Source organism: Sinocyclocheilus anshuiensis, unplaced genomic scaffold (assembly GCF_001515605.1).
Source record: "Sinocyclocheilus anshuiensis isolate Anshui unplaced genomic scaffold, SAMN03320099.WGS_v1.1 scaffold1423, whole genome shotgun sequence".
In the NCBI taxonomy this organism is placed as follows: Eukaryota; Metazoa; Chordata; class Actinopteri; order Cypriniformes; family Cyprinidae; genus Sinocyclocheilus; species Sinocyclocheilus anshuiensis.
In genome coordinates this window covers 402,020-428,264 of record NW_015536552.1, presented here as the reverse complement: position 1 = coordinate 428,264, position 26,245 = coordinate 402,020, and the positions used below count along the sequence as shown (strand labels likewise).

The 26,245-nt window shown below is 36.2% G+C and overlaps 1 protein-coding gene and 1 pseudogene across 2 annotated transcripts in view; one reads left to right on the top strand and one right to left on the bottom strand.

Annotated features, from left to right (window-relative positions):
- Nucleotides 1-1,328: 1,328 nt before the first annotated feature.
- Nucleotides 1,329-8,417, bottom strand: LOC107701217 (ovochymase-2-like; annotated as a pseudogene).
- Nucleotides 8,418-11,518: 3,101 nt separating this feature from the next.
- The window catches only part of LOC107701069 (fatty acyl-CoA reductase 1), a 23,701-nt gene continuing 8,974 nt past the window's right edge, over nucleotides 11,519-26,245 (top strand). Inside the window, exons 1-10 of one of the 2 annotated variants that reach the window (XM_016503007.1) lie at nucleotides 11,519-11,683; nucleotides 13,212-13,251; nucleotides 16,763-16,983; nucleotides 17,538-17,713; nucleotides 19,449-19,628; nucleotides 20,687-20,864; nucleotides 20,956-21,000; nucleotides 21,118-21,245; nucleotides 21,354-21,421; nucleotides 23,392-23,563. In XM_016503007.1, the coding sequence (XP_016358493.1) occupies nucleotides 16,795-16,983; nucleotides 17,538-17,713; nucleotides 19,449-19,628; nucleotides 20,687-20,864; nucleotides 20,956-21,000; nucleotides 21,118-21,245; nucleotides 21,354-21,421; nucleotides 23,392-23,563 (1,136 nt within the window). In that variant the 5' untranslated portion in view covers nucleotides 11,519-11,683; nucleotides 13,212-13,251; nucleotides 16,763-16,794. The remainder of the gene's footprint in view (nucleotides 11,684-13,211; nucleotides 13,252-16,762; nucleotides 16,984-17,537; nucleotides 17,714-19,448; nucleotides 19,629-20,686; nucleotides 20,865-20,955; nucleotides 21,001-21,117; nucleotides 21,246-21,353; nucleotides 21,422-23,391; nucleotides 23,564-26,245) is intronic. The other variant, XM_016502997.1, reaches the window with a different exon arrangement.

The window sequence follows — 26,245 nt, the reverse complement described above, 5'->3', positions numbered from 1 at the left end:
TTTGAAATGTTAATAATGCTATAATGTACACTCTTAAAAATAAAGGTGCTTCACGATGCCATAGAAGAACCTTTTTGTCTAAATGGTTCCATAAAGAACCTTTAACATCTGAAGAACCTTTCTGTTTCACAAAAGGTTCTTTGGGGTCAAAGAAGGTTCTTCAGATTATAAAAAGGTAAGAAAGAGATGGTTCTTTAAAGAACCTTTGACTGAATGGTTCTTTGTGGAACCAAAAATGGTTCTTCTATGGCATCGCTTGAAGAACCTTTTGAAGCACCTTTATATTTAAGAGTGTATGTGTCTTTACTCAAAAACCTGTTACTCAAATCCTCACACATCACTGTCATGTGTTGTAAAATCAGAACTGGCAGGAGCATTTGTTGAAGTCACCTACCAATCGATACAGGTCACGAGTCCCAGTATCTTCATTATGGCTCATATTTACTTGAAAAGCACTGTTGTAAGAAACAACAGCTGCTTTTCAAAAGCCTTTATGGCATGATTCCCTCAGAGATTGTATTTACGATGAGGGTTTTCAAAGAATGTTGTGTGACTGGAAGTTGATGAGATGTTATTTTGTTCAATGACACAGCTTTTGTTGAGGAGATAAATGGCCCTCCGTGTTTTATGATGGGCAACAGCTTCACTAATGGTGCTTTTCCACTGCATGGTATGGCACGGTAAGGCTCACTTTTGGGGGGTTTTCCACTGGGTACAGTACCTGGTACTTTTTTTAGTACCACCTCGGTTGAGGTTCCAGGTTTTTAATTTTTAATTTATTTTTTTTTTTATTAGGATTAGCAACAAGTATACAAAAATATACAAAATCACACACAAAAAAAAAAAACATACGGGCCAGGGGTATTATAAATTACATTATATAAAGTAAAGGTGCCTCAAAAGGCACTTTTTAACAACCAGGCAAAAGGTCACAGAGCATTCAGTCAACTGTACATTATAGGAAAGAACCAATATTATAAGATGCACACAATGTTTTGTTCATGTGTTTCTGTGAATGGTGTGGGATCACTGCATGACAACACATTCAGCAGGATGGGTCAAGGAAACCCCTCAAATACAGTACATTAGGCTAAGGCCATTTGAGTAGGAACAGAAATGCCTGATATTTTTTGAAGTTTAAAAATATTTTTATTCAAGTTAGCAAAGGTGATCTTGGTTAAAAAAAATCTAAATAAATTATGTTTCAGAAGACTTTAGAAACAAACATATACTGAATTCTGCTAACAGTTTTTCTTTCTTTTTTTTTTTAACAAAAACTATATATGCTAGTAAGTAAACAACAAATCTATACAGCACAAGTGGTTGCTAATATGTGAGGTTTTCACTCCAGGTCTAAATGCTGTGAGATCCAGTGCATGGTGGCTGGTACTGAAGAATATACCGCAGACTTGTGAATTCCACCACAAGGTTCTCCCCAACTCTTCACTCCCATCAGAACAACACCAGGCGTGTTTGTTAGACAAACAATAGGTCCAGTGGTCCAGTGAATCTAGAGTGAGATGGAATTCCAGAGAAAGTCATAACAAAATGTAAGCTATTCCGTGTCAAAACTTGCAGTGTATGGATTGTTCACCCCAAAAGATTCTGTCATCATTTACTCACCCTCATGTCATTCTAAAATGTCTTTGTGGAACAAAAAAGTTATTTTGAGAAATGTTTTTGAGGGTTTGTTTATCCATACAGTGGTTAAACAGCTGTTTGGTTACCAACATTCTTCAAAATATCTTTTTATAATAACTATTTTTGGACATGGCATAGTAACATGCTCATAAGCAAATTGGCAATTAATGACGTAAAATTTGGTCTGTTTCTCATATTGAGTCGTATGGGTTGGGTAAGAGTTTTGTTGTTACATCAAAGAAAGTCATAGGCTGTATCAGAAATCACACACTCTAAGTACTTCTTTTGAACAATTACTTTGTGATAGTTAAGTATGTTCAGTATAGTATGAATGTAATAAGGACATGCTATATCTGTCATGTTGTCACTGTTAAGTGATTTACGTATGGCATCAGTTGCAGCTAACAACTGCCATTCACAAATCTCTTTCGTCGCCTTATGGGATAGTCAGTTGGATGCGCACTTCAGATTCTCACTGGAAGTATCTTTGTACTTTTGACCAATTGTTTTATGAATACCTTGAACATGGACATTCTATTCTTTTCAGGTACATTTTTTTGCCTACTATATTATATGTAGTGAAGTGTGCATTTCCTGATGGAGCCACAGTCTCTGTACCCGATAACGCCTTCATGGATCACTTCCACATTGGACAGTAATTTCAAATCAGCAAGTGTACGTCAAATCTGTCATTTGGTACAGAGCCTATCAAACTGAGGAAGCAATTCAAGAATCATTATCGAACCTATCCACTAGACGTCAGCATTTCTTCAATTACATTCCCTTCTTGGAAGTATTAACTGTACAGTAGGTTACTACTCACCATGCATGATTCTCCACTGCTCAGTCCAGCACATAGCATAGTTGGTGTCAATCTAGTTCTGTGGCATTGTTCACACACCGCTCATGCCAGCACAGATATTTTTAGCCATTCAGGTCTGCACTGCCCATGTCCTGCTAAAAAGAGTGTATAACATTCACCTAAAGCTCCACAGAGAGCAAAATGTGCAACAGAGAAATTAAAATTATGCTTTAGGAAAGAAGTTGTTCAAGTGACATTCAAGTTCTGAAAGTTCAGGTCAGCTTTCAATTTATTCAACAAGTAGTCGTGAAATGTCATGTTTGCACACACACAGATATCAAAATCCTCCCAGCCAGACTTTTGTGTAACCATCACAATGGTCAACTTGTGAAGGCAGATGAGTGACGTACACATTTGGCTGGTCCACACCAGAGCCCAGCAATGGAGGGAGGGTGGGATTTCCTGTCCAGCAGAGGGTAGACAGACAGGCTGTGTACTTTCACTGAGGTTTAACGGAGAGCTCAGCTTAAGCAAAGCCACATTGTAGTCGAGAGAGGATGGGTTGTAATGAGGGTGTACCAGTACTCCAATCACATCACGGATCTGAGAAAGAGATATTTGTGTTAAAGGGATAGTTCACCCAAAAATGAAAATTCTATACTAATTTTTGGGTGAACTATCCCTTTAAGACACAATATGAATGAATCGCAAATTTGATCAAAATCTTTCGTTCCTAGAACAACATTCCAACCAATTTCGTGTTGTTCCTGTCGATGTCCTTCTCACGTTTCTTTGAGCCTCTTGTTGTCACTGATAAAAGTCTTAAATGCCTTTCTTCCCCACAAAGAAATTGTCAATCATTGTAAAAAGGTAATATACTGTTTATGCATAAGTTTGAATTTTTTCCCCCCAAAGATAATACATGTGCATGGCTATAGAAACCTTTTAAAAACATTTTTGGCATGTTGGTTGCTCACAGGTTATAGACACAGTGTGCATCAGAAAGGATCCATTGTGACTGGATGATCGTCCCACTGCAGTCATAGCCAGCACCCAGACCAATGGTTACGTGCCACAACAGTTTCCCATCATCCACTGCTGTCCTTGGGGTGTCCAGTCCAGAGGCAGCAAAGATGTCAGGCATTCCATACGGAGGTGAGAAGTCAGTAGAACATTTGCATTAATATTTGTGGTACACCCTCACAATCTGTTCAGAGATAAACGTATCCACATTTGTGACTCAGTATGTTTGTGTTTTGACTCCAACTGGATTCCGCGCATTCTAAAGTCCCTCTGAGACAAGGAGACTCTTTTAGAGCTCAACAAAAAAGTCGATGTGATGGTGGACAGCAGAAAGGACAAAAGCAAGCATGTGTGCAGCACAAACCAGCCTGCAAATGTGGTGAGACTCTGCTGTCATCATCTACTTCCTCCCTCTGATCTTCTTACGCTGTTTCTCTGAGATTTGTGAGGAAATGTGCCATCAGAATCATTTTTGTCATCATTTCATGCATCAGAAGTCTGTGGTTACAAACTCAGTGCTGTCAAAGAAAGACTAGTATGTTGGGTTCTGTATAAGCAGTATTCATTGTGTCTTTGTTGCAGTATAGGATTTTATGTAAAATATATTTAAAAAATTATAATAATATATTTTTGTGGTGTCCAACCATTAGGTACGACTTCTCTTCTAATTTAATATAAACATTTTCATTATAACTTATATTACTAACATAACAATTAAGGGAAAAAGTTGAATTAAAACATTTATATGAATTCATGAATTTTATGTTTAATACATTTTATACATATACAAAATATATAATATCATACATAACATAATATTAATTAACCTTTATTCATTTATTTTTAAATTAAGTTTAATAACGTAAATTAATACATATATAGACTGCAACATGTTTTTAACTTTTGACATTACTGTTGATCTTTTGGTGGAAGTATAAATATTTTTAGGTTGGCTTGCGTGTTTATTCTGTGGCATACTATTTGTACATGTGGGACACATATGGGTCAGGTTTGGATGGGTGAAATTTGAACACCTGCTGTGAGCTTTTTTCTTTGCTCATGTTGACTCTCACCTTTTTCGCTGATAAAAGAAAAGGAGGCACTGAAACCGCGGGCGGAGATGGTGTTGTCTGTGCTAAACTGCAGAAGCATTTCGAGACCATAGCTGAGAACAGCTGGAGGGACGTTCCCGCCACATGCAACCACTTAAAACACAAAAATGATAATAACAGAGCACTTAAAGACTACATTTCTCTTTCTCAAAATGGTGCAGTGCAAGATCTTTAAATGCTGTTCTATTAATCAAAGAATACTGAAAAAAAAAAGCTATCACGGTTTCCATAAATATATATTAGATAACAGAACATAGATATCAATAAGAAATATTTCTTGAGTTTTAAGTAGTGTTTATTCAAATAAAAAGCATTTATTTCGAATTGTAATAATATTTCATATATTACATTAAAGGGGACATCGGATACCCATTTTCCACAAGTTGGTATGATACTTTAGGGTCTTCATGAAATGTCTGCAACATGCTTTGGTTAAAATTCCTCAACAGTCATGTAACACAACACCCTTTTAAACATCTCGATCACAGCGCTCCGTTTCGGTGCATGTTTCTTTAAAAATGATAATGAGCTAATGCTCACTCCACCCCTCTCTTCTGTCTTTTTGTGTATTCAGTGGTGTGTTACCATCAAAAACAAAACTAATCCGCTCTGATGTCGGGAGAAATGAAGACTCGTATGTTCCCTTTTTAATCCAACTCCAAAACACCTGCATTGTTTACGAATCATTTGTGACCCTGGACCACAAAACCAGTCATAAGGGTCAATTTTTCGAAATTGAGATTTATACATCATCTGAAAGCTGAATAAAAAAAGCTTTCCACTGATATATGGTTTGTTAGGATAGGACAATATTTGGCCGAGATACAACTATTTGAAAATCTGGAATCTGAGGGTGCAAAAAAAATCTAAATGTTGAGAAAATCGCCTTTAAAGTTGTCCAAATGAAGTTCTTAGCAATGCATATTACTTATTAAAAATTAAGTTTTGATATATTTAAAGTAGGAAATTTACAAAATATCTTCATGGAACATGATATTTGCTTAATGTCCTAATGATTTTTGGCATAAAAGAAAAATCAATAATTTTGACCCATACAATGTATTTTTGGCTGTTGCTACATACTGTCATACTGCTCAGAATTTAAAAAAAAAAGGAGTGAATGGATTTTTATCATTGTAGGGTGGTTGTGTCCACACACTGCTAAGACACATTTATATGCAAACACCATGTAAAAGTGAATTTTGCATCCGATGTCCGCTTTAAAAAAAATCTTACTGACCTCACAGTATAGTTCAAATAAAACTATATATAAATTATATAAAATACTTAAATTTTGTTATGTTATATATAATAATGTTTTTGTACTTTACCTATTTCATCCTTGTCATCAATGTCTCCAAACACTGTGATTGAATCATATTTGCAGTGCTCTGACTCCTCAAGGTCAAAGTCGTCAAAGTCAAGCTTTAAGGAACATAGTGAAGTTATTCTATTGTAATTAGCATGTTAGCATATAGCAAACAGAGTGATATGATTATGAACATAGCATAGCCAAGTTAGGATTTCTGGCACTGTAAATGTCTTAACTATAACATTTAGGGCAAAAAAAAAGCATTTTCAAAAGTTACAACTACTGTACTGAACGGTTCTAAATTTGAAACAGTTTACATTGCACTTTGTAAACAGCAGGAAACAACCAGCGTTACATGACTGCAGTGACGTCATGGCGTCGCTCTTTGGAGTCTAATTGAGTATCACATTCTCTCTTGCAGTGAAACCGATCAGAGCTTCCAATCTCACTGCATGCATGCATTCATGACCGGACAGAGGTCACGACTGGACAGAGGAGACACCAGGCAATGACTGGGCCAACACAAGGGCTAAAGAGTTGTTTTTACCTTGACTATGTGGCCTTCTGGGGCATAGATAAGCCAGCGACAAAGAGTGTTGTTGCTGTAGGCTTGCGGGTAGGCAGGGCTCCGCACAGCCCCCTTGGGCTGTAACAGCACCACTGTTCCACATTCAGCCCCTGCACAAACACAAAAGGAGAAACTGGTGAAATGGAGCCTGGCCGATGACGTTGCTGCACAGTGTCACATTTCTGTCTGGCAAGGGTCATACTAAGGGGAGCAGTGTTGTGATTTGAACCTAGCTTGTACTTTCTCCTAACTTACCACTGGTAGAAGGCCCCCTGGCAGACATGCAACTATGGAAACAGTCCCATTGAGATAAGCTCTCCTCTCTCTGAGGAGCCTGTCGGCAGTAGTGTGAAAACAGAATTCTACTGAGAAAAAGTTAGTTTGCCTCTCATTCTGACTGGGGAAATGAACACACCTTGCAGACCAAGTGATGAAACCAACAGATCAGTTGGGCACAGCCTGTGCTGCTAGGGAGAGCACAATTAGGGTGGAACGTTTTTTTTTAATAACGGGATTGTATGGATACACAGACATGTAAATGAGGCAATGCTCGAAAACAACATCATCAGGCCTGTGCAAGCATGCTATTCAAGTACACAGTAAGCAAGCATGTTGTTTCAAGCATGCATGCAATGTATGGTGATCACTACTATACAGCTGCACAACAGCTCACCAAACAGGCTTGAGCGCAAGCATTATTCTGTCACTTTCAAGGAACTTTTTAGGGTTTTTCAGAGTTGGGTGCACAACAAAAGAAACCAGTCAGACAGATTCCACTCACCAAAACTGTAGTCCTTGCCAACACCACTGAATTGGATGGCAAATCCTGCACTTGTGCTGCTTACATCAGACACAAACTGCACCAATAAGAACTGGAGATGAAGGCTGACCACCACAGAATCGACCTGTTGAGCAAGGTCACAAGGAAACAGAGAACCTCACAACCACTTGCAGAAGGTAGAACAACAACAAAGTCATAGTTTCTGCTTTTCTTTTCCACCCTCACCTATTTGCCTGTCTTCATCCACATACACAGTCAGATGATCACTGTGGCACTGTGTGTCATTCTCCAGGTCAAACTCCAGGAACTCCAGCAGAATATGTTCTCCAGCGGCAACTCGAATGGACCACAGACACATTCTGTGGCAAAAAAATGAAAGATAAACTGCTGTGAAAGTTTCAGATTTTGTCTTTGGGTTGCAAATATCTAAGATACTTCAGATGTGACTCACTCGTTGTTGTAGCTTTGACCTGGGTGAGCTGGATTTCTGATGATACCTTCACTTCCAGGTACAACTCCATCAGGTACACTGCACAGGGACCTGTCCACACCTGTGTTGAGTTCTATAGGCAAGTAGTCATTATTTAAAGTGACTTGCAGTACACTCACTGTACTCACAGAGATGAGGTTAAGTGTCTTCCTGAAGAGCCAATCTTTCAGTTACTAAACCCGATTATTAACCATTACCAGTTCTAGGAGTTTAAAAGCAGGTAAGTAGCTCTAACTCAACAACAATACCCACCTTTCCTAAGATTAGACTTGATCCATGACAGGAACATTAAGACATCATTAAATACTCCAGCTGAGTCTCTTCTGGACAAGGGTTTATTCTTGTTGTTATTCCAGCTTCGACCACAACCCTTACCCCATGATATGACCCCCACAGCCACCCAGCGTCCATCTGCTCTGGGGCAGAGGAGGGGACCCCCAGAATCTCCCTGGAGCGCAGGAGGACAGATAGGAACTCAAAACAGTTTCAAGAGTTTGGACCATCTTTGCCAACCTGAACTTGAGTGTCATAGGTGATAGTACTATTTGGGATGTTAATTCTGTAATTCAGTGTTAATGTTGGGGGAACATCTTTAGTGTCAACTTACTTGGCAGGCATCTCTCCCTCCTCTCTCTGGGCCAGCACACAGAGAAGGTCTTCTGCCCAGACCTAAGTGTTTGTAGGACATGTTTGCACTTGCTTTGCTCTAACAGGTCCAGCTGCACCTCCTGAAGAACCGAAGGAAGTGGCCCTTCTAAATAAAGTACAGACCTCTTCACTTTTATCCTAGTAATGGTTTAAGATATTTGAGATTTCAAGCATTAATTGTTTCAATGTTTTTCAAATGGCTTCTCACTCTCAGTAATACGACCCCATCCACCAACAACACACATGGTCTTGGGTGGAAACCCCTCACCAGGGTATGGCAGGCAAACAGGCTTAATAAAATCACTTAGAAAACTCACATATTATGTTAATCTCTAAAAATAATTTTCAAACTATATATAAATACATAAATTGAGTTAACGTCACAGAATGACTTGCCAAAGTGAATGCATCCTTTGATCTCAAGCAAAGCAATGTCGTTGCTCATGGGAGAGGAGCGTTGATATTTTTCATGGAACTTTACAGTCTTTACGTGGAAGCTCTGCTTCGCTCTGTCAACTTTTCTTTGGTTGAAATCCCCTGCTACAGCCTCAATCTTGTGCAGGAAGTCCCTAGGGCAGGCAGTTATATTTGAGAGAAAGTCATTGAAGTGTTGACATTTAAAAGTTATGATTAGTAATGGATAAATTGAGTGGACCTACATGGATACACTTGCAAAGCAGTGAGCAGCAGTCAAAAGCCAGTGGTCTGTTAAGATTGCTGCAGCACAGAAATGTGATCCTCTGATCCTAAGAGACACCAGATGATAGTAGAATGATTTTTTGCACACTGATATATCCAACACTTCAGTGCCTTTTGGAATGTAAAATTGCATTAATTTATCATGCAATTTGTAAAGTTAAACAGTTACGTGCCAACCATGGATGGGAACCTCGTCTGGCCTCTGATCCTCCGATTACCCTCAAAGAATGGTCAAGGATGCCTCTTACCTTAGTACTTTGCATCTGGGTATCAAGTGGCAGGACAAAGTTTTGTAATTAATCTGTGACTTGTTCCCATTCAATTGAATTAAAAATGTTCTTACCACTGGGATGAACAGCAAAGGTCATTCCAAGACAACCCAACAAACTGAGAAAACGGACAAAGGTCCTGTAGGATAATTGAGGCATTCTGTGTCCTCTGCTGTTAAACACTAAGATTTGGGTATTTATAGAAGGGATGAAGGGGTGGTCTTTTTGACAAATGGGGTAATGTGGTTACTCATTAACTTCACACAGGAAATGAGCATGTTGAACAGAACATTGCATGTTGGGTATCTATGTTACCCAAATTAACTTTATATTTCGTGTTTTATACTTGATAGTTTATCAATCTACTGACATTAAGGATCTAATTTGACCTTAGAATACTTAAATATTTTGTGCATGTGTTTTTTATCTCATTTTCCTGTAGGTTACAAGGAGCATCAGCAGAAAAAGATTTTACAGCCACTTGTGATTCAGCTGAAGGAGAAAAGCTCCTCCATTGACAAAGATGTTTCCCTCAAGGACCAGAATGACCTTTTAATCTAAAGGTTTACTGGAATTAGTTGGATTTTGGCACTTTCAGAGTTTGCTGAAAATTGTGCACTCACATACAGTATGTAACAAATATACAATTAAATAATAATTTATAATAAAACAAATAAAAATAAAACAAATTAATAATTAAACAGACTGAAGATATTATAGGCAACCTAAGAATTTATATAAGTAGGAGTTCAAGTAGATCCTTTCTCTCATAATTCAAATCTTTGAATTAATGAAGAAAATATACTCACCAATTACAAACATTTCTGAAGGGAAATGGACATTATTTGTTGCATTCTGTTTTCTCTATAAGTTGAATGTGTGTATTTTGCAGATTTCTTATTGAGCTTGCCATGCTCTACCAGTTAAACTACAGAAACTCTGTCATCTAGTTTGATTTCACACATTTTAGACATTCAAATAAAAGATTTGTCAATTCATGAACTAGATACATTTGAAAAAAACAACAATGCCAGTTCACTCTGCCTTGCCTGCAGAGAATTTACACAAACCAGAGGTCTAGTAAACAGTAGGGAAGCTCTTCTTCATACAAAAGACAGTTGTAGCTAGATGATGGTATGAAGCTCACCACTGGCGACACCAAACCAAACAAGAATGGGGTCCTGTCATAAAACTGTCAATACATTTGTGCTTTTGTCTGCAGAGAACAAAAGCTGAAGGCTGAAGCAATTCTTCTTGCAAAAAGAATCTTAGACATATTGACTTGTCAAGTTAAGTCTATTCAGCCAAGGTCACAAATTACCACAAACAGAACCTTAGGGAGAGAAAAAGATATAAATTCATATGCGTTTTTGATCCCAACTGTCAATTGTTCCATGCTAATTTAGTCCAGCACAACAGTTCTGGAAGTAAAATATAATGCTCTTTTGTTCTGTGATATCCAACAGGAGTCCCTTGAGCCATGTTGCCTAGCAACCACAGTAAACCACAGTACAGCAGTTGAGAGAGGCCAGAAAAACCTGAATTAAAAAAAAAAATGTATGCAGATTCTCAGCATAGATTTGCTGTTAAGCAACAGTATTTGCCAGTAACATGATTTGCTCACTCTGGTTTTAAAAGAAAGAACAAAATATAGGCTAATAAAATACATTTCAGTGAAAGCCAGTGTAATAGAGTTACACTGGAAGCTGATTCATGTTATGTTAAGTGATTTGCCAGACAAGAAAATTACAGGCAGTGTAATGGATACATCAGAATTATTTTGCTCACATTTAGGGAAGTGCCATGCTGCTGTTAGCAAATACTGGGGACCATACTTTCATTCATTCACTTTAAATCATTTTTCATTCAGGTTGTCCAGCATAGGTCACAAATTTTTAGCCATACTTTTTATCTATTCCTTCTTGCAACACATTTGTAAGGATTGACCTATACGCTACTACCACATTGGTGCTTCATGCTATTGGTTTTTACAGTAACATTTGAGAGGCACTATGGTCCCTTGAGGGATTATGGAAAAAATCCTACAATCCTACTCTGAAGAAGAATCTGTCAAACTCAGCGAATATACAATGAATATTTCTCATGTGATAGCAATTCATTTTACACATAGGATCACGAAGGGACGTTATTCCTCGCGCGTGGTGGGTTGTGACGTCAGTCCTGTTCTGAGACGCATCATTTGGCAACCCATCACAGTTCCTCTCCAGCGAAGCTAGGCTACAACCCTACTGCGTTTCCCATCACTGCTGGATAGCGCGCTACAACCCTAGGATCGCCAGGCACAAAAATAGCGTGGGCAATATATTAAACATCTCAGGTAAGCGTTCGAGTGTTTTAGCTGTATTTTTGTTGCCTCGTTTTTCCTGAGCTCAGAATTGAGTTTGCACATTTTTAGAGAGTGAATGCTAGCTGTTAGCACACTTTCGCATGCTGGGTTTTCAGCGCCGGTGTGTACGTTAGGCAATCCTCCCTGAAAGACACACCGCTGGAAAGTAATGTTTAAGCTGCTTTTCCGAGTGTTTACAACAATTTAATGCACAGTGTTATCGAGAAAACAATTTTTGTTCCCTTGTCCAGATGGTGACCATTCTTTCGAGTAAATAACCAGTGGATATAAAAAATACGTGGACGTCTGTTGAAACTTATTAGAATTTTATTGCAGTTTATATGCTTTATTAATAATATGCAGTTATTAAAAATGTATTTATTACCTTTTATTTCTCTATTACTTGTGTGCATTTATGTAATATTCATTAATATTTCCCCCATGCTTTCAAAACTCTTATAAGTAAAGCAATAAATCTTACAATTTGTGCGACCAGTGAGGTTCAAATGTTAAATTTTAGTTAAGAGAACAGGGCGCGTGACCTTATTATGAAATGTGAAGCATATGCCATTTTGGCTCGCGCTCAACGATTATGATTCATCCCGGTGACTCGAATCTTGTTACTGAAAAGATTTGTTCAGCTGATTCGTTCATTCACTCTTTCTGCATGTCACGGCATTATGACTGTAGGTGGCGACAAGTGTTTCGTTTTATGTGTTTTAAAGGATAAGTTTCCTGATAATTTACTCACCCCCATGTCATCCAAGATGTTCATGTCTTTCTGTCTTCAGTCGCAAAGAAATTAAGGTTTTTGAGGAAAACATTTCAGGATGTTTCTCCATATAATGGACTTAAATGGTGGCCAAGGGACTGAAGGTCAAATTGCAGTTTCAGTGCAGCTTTAAAGGGCTCTACACGATCCCAGCTGAGGAATAAGGGTCTTATCTAGCGAAAAGATCGGTCATTTTCTAAAAAAAAAAAAAAGATATACATTTTAATCACAAATTGCACATCGTGCACTAGCTCCGCCAATGCGCGTCTGCAAATTCACGCATTACATAATCACGTTGGAAAGGTCACACGTGGTTAGCTCTTCGTCTGTGTACTTTAGGATGAAAAACTCCTTCTCATTTTCTCCTCCAACTTCAAAATCGTCCGACATAGGCCTTGTTGCTTTACCTGTGTTTGTAAAGGGCGTTTGACTTTCTTTGCACGTTTGCTTTGTAAACACTGGGTCGGTACTTCCGCCTACATCAAGCGTGACCTTTCCAACGTGATTATGTAATGCATGAGGTCGAGCTAGTGCAAGACGAGCATTTGTGGTTGAAATGTATATAAATGATTATTATTATTATTTTATTTTATTTTTTTTAATGACGTATTGTTTCGTTAGATAAGACCCTTATTCCTCGGCTGGGATCATGTAGAGCCCTCTGAAGTTCCATTAAAACTGCTATTTGACCATTATATGGAGAAAAATCCTGGAATATTTTTCTCAAAAACTTTAATTTCTTTGCAGCTGAAGACAGAAAGACATGAACATCTTGGATGACATGGGGGTGAGTAAATTATCAGGAAATTTTATTCTGGAATTGAACTAATCCTTTTAAGTGAGTCATTAAGTCATTTACTCAACCGATTTGTTAAAACATTAAGTCAGCCATGGCTGAAACAAATACTTTATTTTAATTTGCGTGTCTACAAAACTGCTAATAGACTCCAGTAAGAGTGTTTAAGCATGTTTTTAACCCCATTTAGCCAACTGTACTCTGTAGAATTATTTCGCCTGTTTTTATCCTCGTTGTGAACAAGATTGACTCATTGAACAAAATAACCTTTTCTCATTCATTCAGTCATCAGGTCCTTTTTCACAAATGAGATTTGTCAATTTAATAAGTTCTGCTTTACTCAAAGCCCATAGCCGCCTTGAGTCTTGTTCAGTCTTGAAACACTGAATTGTTCTATTCCTTCAGTAAGTTCAACTGATGAAATGCTCATTCCTGTTCTCAAATGCTCCTGTACTCATTTTATAGTAGCAGTCTTGCGAAAGCAGTCTAAACTTGTTGGAGTTGAATAGAAAATATGAGTTCAAGTAAGTGAATGTTCAAGTAAGAATGATTTATTCACTTAAAAGATTCATTCTGATTCAAACTCAATACCAAAAATGACACTTACACATTTTCTCTTTAATAAATGAAAATATGATGGCCATTTTGTTATAATACTTTGGTTATAGTAGTGTTTATTTTCTAATTTTCGAGTATATATATTCAAAAACAGCGAGTCAGGAATGAGAACTAGTCTGACAGGGCTTATTTGATTTTGAACATTTTTTTGTCTGTATCCTTGATTTTTCTACTTCTAAACAGCTAATTGCATATTTCTGCTATTTCATTTGGATGAATATCCCCATGGTTGTCGTTTTAATGAGGTTCACAAGACGCAAAGGCAGTGCAGTCTTGTGACAACATTTTATTTACTGTCACTGTATCTTTGATTCTGGACTTTAGTGGTCTGTCGTTGTCATTTTTTACTATGCACACACAGAATATTCGATCCCGTTAGCTTTGAGTACTTTTATTTAGGTTCTTAATGTAAAGCTTTTATGCTAAAGCCCTCCTAACCGTGGTCATTCTGTAGTTATTACATTGGAATGTGTTTACATCTTATTTGTTACAGTAGTACAATTCCTCAGGTGCCCCTGTGCACAGCAGCTGCCCATGTGACACATTAATTATTCATACTGAGGATGTGGGATGTAGGATCAATTTGCCTCTGGTCTGGTGTACATGAAAGGGACTTGATCGTGTCAGGTAGCACCATATAGGATGGTTATATCTCCAATCGGTTCTTTCTCGGACGAGGCCAGCTTCTCTATAGGGACTGTTTTCTTTTACCCACAGTCCTAGAACTCCCTTTTTAGCTTTGCTCCCTGTAGTTGGATGCTGGTTAATGCCATTGTCACTGCATAGGCAGCTCTGGGTCCTTAGTCACAAGTGCTGAGTGGCTCTTGGAAAGAAATCGTACTGCACAATGTCTTGTCTCACCTTCTGGAATAATCCACCTGACCCCTACCATTAAACTGGCATTCATTAGCTCTAGATTGGCTGCTTGCCCTTAAGGCAAGTGTGTCAAAATAACCCATTCACTTCGCTGAATGTTTTGAAGAGACTTTTTGATGCAGATTGTACCCTGAAAGTCTGGAAAAAAATCAAGGATTTGCCGCCATGCAGTGTGTGTGTGCATACTCTGCCCCTGTTTGGGGTGCATGCAGCTGTGGAACTTGGCACCGGTGTTATGCAGCGAACAATGCGAGGCTGCAGCACCGAACAGAAAGAGGCTGCAAAAACAGCTTATCGCCAGCGGGAGTGTGTTATACTGAGTGGCCTGATAAGTTTACGGAAAGGATCGTATGAGGCGGCTGGATGCATGAAGAAGAAAATGGCAGGCTGAGATTGAAACATCATGTATTGGGTTGAATGTGTGTAAGATATGTGAAAGTGAGCCTTAAAATTGTCAAATGCAGATTGTCAAACGCAGATTAGATCAGATTACGTCCTATATCTTTTTGATCGTTTACATGCATTTTTAGGCCTTGCAAATGTAAACATTTACTTGTCAGTTCTACTTTTTAAATTGGTCAGCTAGGTGAAATTATCTATGAGATTTTGTCAAAATTGCAAGAATGCAGTACAATCTAATAATCATTTTCCAGTGTTTGTTCCAGTGTGAATTTAAGGTTGTCTGTGAGTTTTGTGTGTGTGTGTGTGTAATTATACTTGTATAACTTTCAATGACAGATAGTAATTTTCTGTAAATATTAATCTAAATTTAAATGCGTGGAATCTGAATTTAAAAAATAATTTGTATATTTTAAATATACTTTTATTAACTAATAAATGTAAATCTTTGTATTTTTAAAATTATGTATATACAATTATAAATTCAAAATACTATTGTAAATTATAAATTCACTTTGGATAAAAGCGTCTGCCTAATTAATAAATGTAAATTTAAATTCATTAAATTTGTTGTAATTGTATTTTTTAGATTGTTTTTTTTGTGTGTTTTTGAAAGAAGTCTCTTTTTCCAAGTTTTCCAAGGCTGCATTTATTTAATAAAAATATAGTAAAAAAAGAAATGTTGTGAAGAATTATTATATTTTAAAATAACTTTTTCCTATTTGAATATATTAAAATGTAATTATTTCTGTAATGGCAAATCTGTCTTCTGTGTCATGATCTTCAGGAAATCATTCTAACATGCTGATTTGCTGCTCAAGAAACATTTATTATGATTATTATTATCATATTAATGTTAAAAAAAGATATGCTTCTAAATATTTTTGGTCATTTTTTCAAGATTCTACAATAGAAAGTTCAAAGGAACAGCATTTCTATGAAAAATAAATCTTTTGTAACATTACAAATGTCTTTACTGTCACTTTTGGTCAATTTAATGCATCGTGCTGAATAAAAGTATAAGGTAATTTCTTACTGACCCCAGACTTCTAATTGGTTCTGTAGGCCTATGTGGGGAAACAAATGGCAGGGCAAGTAGAAATCTAAAGTAGAAAAAAATCTTTATCTCTTATTTTATTACATATTAACCCAGTATCAGCTGTGGATGAGCTGTATTGACTTGTTATCAATGGACGAGAGATAAGAATAATAAACCTGTGTATTTTGTTGTGATTTTACTATGTCATTTTAATTTGTCCAATCAATTGGTGATATGTAATGCTTTTTGCGGTCGATGCACCTTAATGCCGTTTAGGAGCACTTTTATTGATCCCAGCAAGTCCAAATCCAGCTGCGGTCCAGGATAGTAATACAACACCACCTCTTAAGTGGCCATTACACATTTTTAAAAAGTTAAGACTTGTCATGCAGTAATTGTGGACTGAGATCTTAACAGGAAAGGAAGGAAGTGACCTGCATGAAATATTTACCGCAGACTGACGAAACGGCACGATTTCTGAAGTTCTCTATTTGGGTGAGAACCCTTGTGAAATGTGTGTGTATTTGCAGTGTGATACTGTGTGACAATGTTTCTGTTGGTGTTTTTCAGGGGTGTAACTGAGGAGGGAAGGTGCACTCAGGATGGTTACCATTCCAGAGTACTACGAGGGAAAAAATGTTCTCATCACAGGGGCCACAGGCTTTATGGGGAAAGTTCTTCTGGAGAAGCTGCTACGCTCTTGTCCTGGTGTCAAAGCTGCCTATGTGCTTGTCCGGCCCAAAGCAGGACAGGCGCCCACTGCCCGTATTGCTGACATGATCAACTGCAAGGTAAGTGCAGGTCTGGAGGATTGCTGGAGAACTTCATGGTTTGGTCTCTCACTTCTCAATTGAGTTATATACTTCATGGCATAAATTAAGGGTAAGGCTAGGCGATACAAAAAAAATAAGTACTGTATCAAGTGTCCGCAATCAAGTGAACAATCATTTTAACCAGACAGTCATTGTAGCCAGTTGGAGTCAAAATGTTAAATGTGTGCCAATGCCTAAATAAAAGCATATGTCTTTGATCTCTTACTATTTAAAATGTCTTATGGGATTTATAACTAAGCCACAGATGCACTATTCAGATCACATGTTATATTTGCAGTGACTTTCAGGATGCTTTGAATGCTCTAGATTGCGCTGATAAATCTTATCTCTCGCTCTATTTGCTCTTTACACACTTATGTTATACGCACATGTCTGGACATTTCTAGGTTATATTGACAGTATTGTCTCATAGGCTGTGCATGACAGGAATTGATATGCATTTACTGTAGTGCTTGGCCAGACTGTGATATTTGATTATGGTGAAAGTGATCTTGAGCCTTTGAATGTTTCAGCTTTTTGACAGACTGCGAGAGGATCAGCCCGATTTCACAGAGAAGATCGTGGCGGTCAACAGCGACCTGACGCAGCCAGATCTGGACCTTAGCATAGAAGACCAGGAGACCCTCATGGGCTGCATTAACATAGTGTTTCACTGCGCTGCCACTATCCGCTTCAACGAGCCTCTGAAGTAAGCCGTAATCTCCACCCACAGGACGGCACAAAGCTTTATCCACAGCTACGAGTTTAGAAGCTTCTGATTATTTAGGAAGCAACTGAGTTTGTATAACACGTCGCTTGAGTCATCTCTTCATTTCATATTATTATGTAGTCCATTGCATTAGGGCCGTTGAGATAATGACATATTGTCTGATGATTAACTGATAATTCCAATTAGCGATTTAGTTTAGTTTGTCACTTACAGTGTCATGTAGCTTTAAATCATGTATTCACATTAAACCTGGAATCATACAATAAAATGCATGATTTCATTGAATATGTTTATTAGCCTTAACAAAAATAATAATAATTTTATTAATGATACAATTATAATTAATAATTAAAATGCTGCTAATAATCCATTTTTTTCACCCACTAATACAAGTCATATTCACAAATACACAAATCATTGTATTATTATTATGATTATTAATAGTACTAATAGTTATAATAATATTGACATTATTGTTTTGCTACTATTATTATTTTTATATAATCGTTTTGAAATTATATATATGACTGAATTGTGAAATTGAAATGTTTCCTCTTGCCATGAATATAGCCACTGCTGCTGACATGGCGTTAAATCATAAATAAATAAATAACTACTATTAGTTTTATTATTACTATAAGAACTATAATTGGTAATGCTAATAATACAATTAGTAATGATGCAATAAACATTACTAGTATTATTATTATTAATAATAATAATACAATGATTTTTCAATAATAATAAAATGCATAGTAAGTAATAAAACTGTCATATTTGTTTTACTTTGTTTTTATTATTACTATTATAATAATTTTGTTAATGCTAATAATACATTAAGGATACAATAAATGTATTACTATTTGCATTATCAACAACAACTATTTTAATAATAATAATTCTATTATTAATGTAAAATAAAATTATAATTTTATTCATAGTAGCATTAGTAATTGCAATTGAAGTACTGTCATTATTATTTTACTTTTAAATATTATGTTATTATCAATATCATTATTATTATTATTATTAATGCTAATAATACATTTGTTGTATCATTAATTATAAAAATATAATTTTAATTATAATCTTATTATTAATAAGAGTAGCATTATTTATAATATTCTTATTTTTAATAATAGTAGCAGTAATAATAGTGTAATTTTTTTTTATAATATATTATTCAAATATTTTGCATTAGTAATATATTTCTGCGCAAATTCTTCAGTCACTGTTGCTTTTTTATCAGATCACACCTGTAATGTCCAATTAAAATTAGGTAAATCTGCAGCGCTATGCATTCATTGCTTGCTAAAGCCTTGTTTATGCTTTAAAGTGAGTGTGGAATGAACCACCACAGGCTGTGCACGCACAAACGCTTCAGAGGTGTTTATGCATTCTTCGCCTGACTTCATTTTTCTTTCACAGTGCTCACGTAATGCACTGCTCCACCAGAAAGAGAGACATAAATGCATATATTGTGTCATTTACATTATATATTTCCTTAAATTTCTCTTATTCAGATGGCTTAGTAAGTTGAAAGGTTGAAACTACACTAACTGCAAGTTACCGTGATTGGATAACATTTTTTGGGTTAGGTGGTTTTGTACAAATCGCAGCAGGTCTGTCTACAAGTTAATCAGATCTGCTCTTGCTTCTGCAGAGTCACTGCAGTTCAGTGTTTTTTTTTTTTCTTTCTGTCCCTCTGCTGCAGAGATGCCATGCAGTTGAATGTACTGGCCACGCAGAAGATGCTTAACTTGGCTCACAGAATGAAGTATTTGGATGTGTTTATCCACGTGTCCACAGCCTACGCCCACTGTGACCGAGAGCTCATTGAAGAGGTGGTCTATCCACCACCTGTCGATTACAGGAAGCTCGTAGACACACTTGAGTAAGTCTTAGCTCTCAAAAACACTCTTCTTGTCTTTAATCCCGCAATCACCCTCCTCATCATACTTAAAGTCTAAAGCCTGAATTTCAATGATTAATAAATAAATATGTCAAGGACATATACATAGTGGCTGTTTTCACACATAAAGCCATACATTTAACAATGCTTTCCCAGTTAGAGGTCATGCATAATCAAGGACCCATTGTCAGAATGCTTGCAAATTAGCTCTGGTAATTATTTGATTATTCATATTATTATTATTTTTTTTTCCTGAGGTTTATTTTATAATGTCAAATAAAGTGTTTTTCATGACCATTTTCCACACTCTGTTATTTAAGTATTATTTATATAGTATAATTATATATTTTTTTTAATTTTTGAATTAGCCTTTATTTTTATATTTTCAGCTAATTTTGGTTTAAGTTTTAGTAATTTTATGTGCTGAATTAAGTTAGTATTTTGGATATAGTATAGTATATACTTACTATTTAGTATGTTTTGTGTGTTGTGTGTGTGTGTGTGTGTGTGTGTGTATATATTTATATATAAAATTATACTAAATGTATACTTTGTTTTAGTTGTATTAATTTTAGTACTTTAACTTATTTCAGTTAGTTCAGTTAATTGCAACATTTCAAATATTCGTTTAACCCATATAATTAATTGCTTAATTAGTAAAGTAAAATGAGTGTGTATGTGTGTATATATAATGTATATACACACACACATGCATACATATATGTGTATATGTATGTTTATATTTTAATCTTTTTCATTTTTACATAGTATATTTTCTAATATTTTTTATATTTATTGTAATTTTATATATACATATATAATCTTTTTAAATAGTTTTTACGTAAATAAAAACATGTTAAAACATATTAAACAATGTACATACAAACATAAAAATGTAACTAACTACAAAACAGCTCAGAAATAAGAAAATAACACAATGAATATTGAAGCTATTTCAAGCAGGATTAACTAGATGAGACCCTCTTATTTTTTATTTTTTGGCTCTCCCTCAACCTCCTGGACTTGTACGATGCTGACAGGTGGATGGATGACAAACTAGTCTCTTTAATGACACCGAAGCTGTTAGGTGAGCGGCCTAACACATACACTTACACTAAAGCCTTGGCAGAACACCTCATCCAGCAGGAGTGTGGAAACCTCAACGTCGCCATCGTCAGGCCCTCGATCGTAGGAGCTAGCTGGAAGGAGCCGTTCCCCGTAAGCATGCTCATTTCCATCCTCCCACCTAATTAAAAAAAAATACTGCCTGGATTTTGAACACCACTCTTTCTTTTTCACTCTGTTAAAGGGTTGGATAGATAATTTCAACGGGCCGAGCGGGATATTCATCGCTGTGAGTGGCAACTTTGATTTTTTAGAGTAGATTTAAATGCAGTGGCATTTCAATTTGTATGATTGTTTATTGGCACTTCATGTTAAAAGCCTTTTTTTGTTTTTTTTGGTTGTGCAGGCAGGAAAGGGGATTCTACGAACAATGAGGGCTTCAAATAACGCTGTCGCTGACCTCGTGCCAGTCGATGTGGTCATAAACACCACTTTGGCCGCTGCCTGGTATTCCGGTTCCCAGAGACATGCCAGGTCAGACATCCACACAAACACCAACAGGCACAATAAATCCCTCACACACGGATCACTGGAAAATAAATGCTGCTAGTTTTCTGACAGTGACATTTGTCTCCATCGCAGGCCGAGAAGTATGTTGGTGTACAACTGCACGACGGGCGGGATCAATCCATTTCACTGGGGTGAAGTTGGTATGGATCACTTTTTCAAACAAATCGCTGCATGACTCAAATGCCCACAGTGGCCTTCAGTGCTTCATTATCCCCATTCCATTTTTCGTATCGACTGCAAATCGAAGAACTTGTCACGTTAAATGAAAGAGCGTGAGAACAGTGACATGTTTGAACAAGTGTATGAATGTAGTATGGACGTCAGCTGGTTCTTTCTTTGGCTCTTTCTTATATGTGATCGTGGACCACAAAACCAGTCATAAGGGTCAATTTTCTGAAATTGAGATTTATACATCATCTGAAAGCTGAATAAATAAGCTTTCCATTGATGTGTATGGTTTGTTAAGATAGGACAATATTTGGCTGAGATACATCTATTTGAAAATCTGGAATCTGAGGGTGCAAAAAAAATCAAAATATTGAGAAAATCACCTTTAAAGTTGTCCAACTGAAGTTCTTAGCAATGCATATTACTAATCAAAAATTACGTTTTAATATATTTACAGTAGGAAATTTACAAAATGTTTTTATGGAACATGATCTTTACTTAATATCCTAATGATTTTTGGCATAAAAGAAAAATCAATAATTTTGACCCATACAATATATTTTTGGCTATTGCTGTAAATATACCCCGGCGACTTAAGACTGCTTTTGTGGTCCAGGGTCACATATGGGAATGGGTTTAACTTTGATTTGATTATTCAGACTTAAATTTCTGAGACTTATCTTCGCAGCTGTCTGGTTTCCACTGAAGTGAAGTAGGGTGGGGAGGAATGAGTTATGATAACCACCATTATTCGATGAGTTATGAGTGGTTTTGTGATCCCATATTTGGTTTTTATAACCTTTTATCATGTTGTGACCTTAAAATCTGGTTAAAGATCCGAATCTATCTATATGGAAAATGCAACATGGCAACAAAGTAATTATTTGTCCTTAATATTAAATTATAATATGTAACATTTATATAATATTTATTATATTATATTATTTATATTATAATACTAAACACTTAATTTAATAAAATTAATCTGTAAGTTATACATTTTCATTGCTCAAAAAAAAGGTTTTTATTTTTATGTAGCGGACCAAAGTATATTATTGAATTTTATGGATTTATAACATAATTAGGTCAGTAATGTTGTGTAATGCATATGATTATATAATGTTTATTTCTTATATTACTAATATCTTAATTTAAATTGAATCTATATTAATGACTTAATTATAGCGGTGCAACAGTCTTGTAAATACTTGGTGTGTCATCATTTCATACAGTTACATTTTATTTTAACTGCTAATATGGATCTGATCTGATTTTTATTTCAAAAAAGACCTTTTTCCACAGAAACATTTAGCTGTATACTGCAGGAATTGTATATACTGCATTGCACACACTAAATATGTCTCAATATGAGATATATATTCAAAACTAGCTGTAAAACTTGTTTCAGGTGAGAAATCCTCAGTGATTTGTTTACCCTGTTTAGGTTGTGACGCAACTCCCTTATAATTAAGCCTTTGTGAGAATATGTCTCAATGCCTTTGCTGCTGTTGTTACTGTTATGACAACAAACATGTTTTATTATGTTGTTTATTTAGTATAATGTGTGTGTAGTATTCAGTATAAATATTGTATTTATTATTTATTTGTTTATATATTTATTTATTTATATTTTTATTTATTCATATATATATATATATATATATATATATATATTGTGTTTAATTTAAAATAAATTTCAGTTCTGTTAACTGGCCCGAAATACTCTCACCATCCTTATTGTTGAGACCTGGCCAAAAACTAAGATGAATTTTAGAAAATGATTGGCATGATGCTTTGAAAATGATCTTAATACTTGGATTATGCCAATTAAGTGACCCCAATGCTTATGAATGGAAGAAACCATCAAAATTTTGCTTTTTAACCCTGAACCAAGTCATGCACAGCTGTGCCGTTTACTGTTGAACCCCTTTTTGTCTCTTAGAATACCATGTTATATCCACTTTCAAGAGGAACCCCCTCGAGCAGGCATTCAGGCGGCCAAATGTAAATCTCACAACCAATCACCTTATCAATCAGTACTGGATTGCTGTAAGCCACAAGGCGCCAGCATTCCTATATGATCTCTTCCTCAGGATGTCAGGAAGAGAGCCAAGGTAAATTCGACCGCTTTGCCCCTTTTTCTCCTGCCCCGCTTCCTCCTCCACACTCGGTCTAGCCGTCACGTGTCGCTCCCTGTGTCTTGGGCAAGGATGCATAACCCACTCGGAGACTGGGTTCTGCACACTTCCCGTCCACGTGTGTGTGTGTGTGTGTGTGTGTGCGTGTACTTATCCGTGTGTGTGTGTATGTTTTGTTGTAGCTCTGTGTTTAAAATGCTCTTGTATGTTGTATGCCTGTATTCCCTTCTGCAGAGTACTGCATAAACATGACGTTCAAGACCAATCCCTTAGAACAGGCTTTCAGACGCCCCAATGTTAACCTGTACTGCATTGCACACACTAAATATGTCTCAATATGAGATATATATTCAAAACTAGCTGTAAAACTTGTTTCAGGTGAGAAATCCTCAGTGATTTGTTTACCCTGTTTAGGTTGTGACGCAACTCCCTTATAATTAAGCCTTTGTGAGAATATGTCTCAATGCCTTTGCTGCTGTTGTTACTGTTATGACAACAAACATGTCACTAGTGAGCTCTTAAAACAGGTTTGACTCTCACTGTTGACTATCACTGTGATGATGAGTGACTGAAATTCAGTCAGACTGGAGATATTTATAACTATTTATATCAGAGACATTAGATGAACCACAGTACAAGTGTGTACTGAACCATGCTGTATACATTTTCTACTGGAACCATTTCACCCATAGTTAATTTGTTAAAATACAAACAATATTTGGTTATAATCAGCATAGTGTTGCAGTTGGAGTAATCCTTTTTATCACTAACATGACTCAACAATAAGGATTTTTTTTCCTGCTGGCCCAATCAGACTAGTAGTTCAGATTTGTAGATGCCCTTCCCATATTTTCCCTGCCCAAGCCACAGAAAGCTTTTATTTTTAATGTATCAGACAAAAGTGTATGTGCTTATTTCCTAAATTAAGAAATATATTTTTAAAAAAGCTACAACAAATAATTTGGTAAATTAGCCTATATTATATAATATATAATTATATAATTTATATAATACTTTAATATTTTTTAATATAGTAGTGTAATATTTATTGTTTGCGATCCAACCCTTTTACCAATCAGTACTGGACCACAGTGAGTCACACCCTTCCTGCCCTGCTGTATGACGGGTTTCTCATGTTGACCTGTCAGAAGCCCCGGTAAGGTCTTCAGTACCCGCTTCTCCACCCCTTTGTCTTCCCTCCTCCCTTCCCTCACCTCCAGCACTGGGTGTTGGGTGCGTGGTGTGGCATGGCCGACAGGCCGGCTGGGAAGGAACCCCCAGCCTGGCCATCTTCTTGACTTCATGGCATCGGACAAATGCTGCTGCTGGGCTACCATAAAGTGCATGGAGTCCTGCACGCTTTTTTTGTGGAAAAGGAGATGAATCCATCCCATAAATCCATCTTTATCTTACGTTTTTTTCCCCTCTGAGCCATGCCATTAAGTCTTCAAGACAGGTCGTTTGATCTGCTCTTGTAGCACATAAAAACAGTGGAAGTTGGGACTGACAGTTTGGTCAACACAGCCTGTACTCACTAAGCAAGTCAGTGCTCAGCTGAGATCAGATACGGACTGTTTGCACTAACATTTTCCATGAAAAAAGCCAAACTGATCAGAGAACAGCACTCATACGTAATGGGGCCAGGTACCAAACTCTGCTCTTAGAATTGGTTTAACTCAGTTGTTTTCAAACTGGCATCCAGGACTCCCAGGAGGCTGCAAGAGGAGACTAGGGATTTATTTATTAAAATATTTTATGCCGTATATTTACTAAAAAAAAAATATATATATATAGTTAGAATATAGTATTTGAGACTTTAGTCTTTGCAACTTTACATATCTTCTTTATGCACCAAGAGCTTGTAACACTTCAAAGAGAAAGGAAAAATTGAAATCGCATCATATGACCCCTTTAATGTAGGGCTGTGAATCTTTGGGTAGACAGCGAATCGATTTGATTCACGATTCATAGGTTTTCGATTCGATTCAAGGACGATTTTTGCAAATTCAGAACGATTCGATTCGATTCACAGATAAATTCGATTCGATTCGATTAACGATTTGATTCTGCATTCTTTAAGTACATTCACAAGATTATTTAAATGTTTCCCCTAAATTCTTTAAATGCTTAGTCGGAGAAAATTACACAGCAGCCTTTATGGTTACAGAACCATAGGTTACAGAAAAAAAACCCCACTTTTGTCCATTGTTAGATGCTAGTTTAATTATGCTATGGCATGACATGGCATATGTAGAAATGTATGTAAGCCAAGATTTTTTAAAAAGAGCTTTAAAAAGTATTATGTATAGGCTAACATTTTGTCACACCAGGGGCGTAGCCATCATTTCAGAAGTGACAGAAATGTCAAATACAATTATTTTATGAATGTATTTATGTATGTATGTATGTATTATTATTATTATTATTATTATTTTTACAATTAATTCTTTTCTTATCTCTTACTTTGAATTTGTTATAAGAAATCAAATACACTGCTGGACAATAATCAAACATTTGTAATCTATAATTTTTTCCAAATGGCAATTTTATGATTGTTTTATATACTACAAACAATTATTTCGGCCCCACTTCTATGTACTTACATCAAAAATTAAGTACAATGTACTTATTGTGTTCATATTGTATTGCAAAACACTT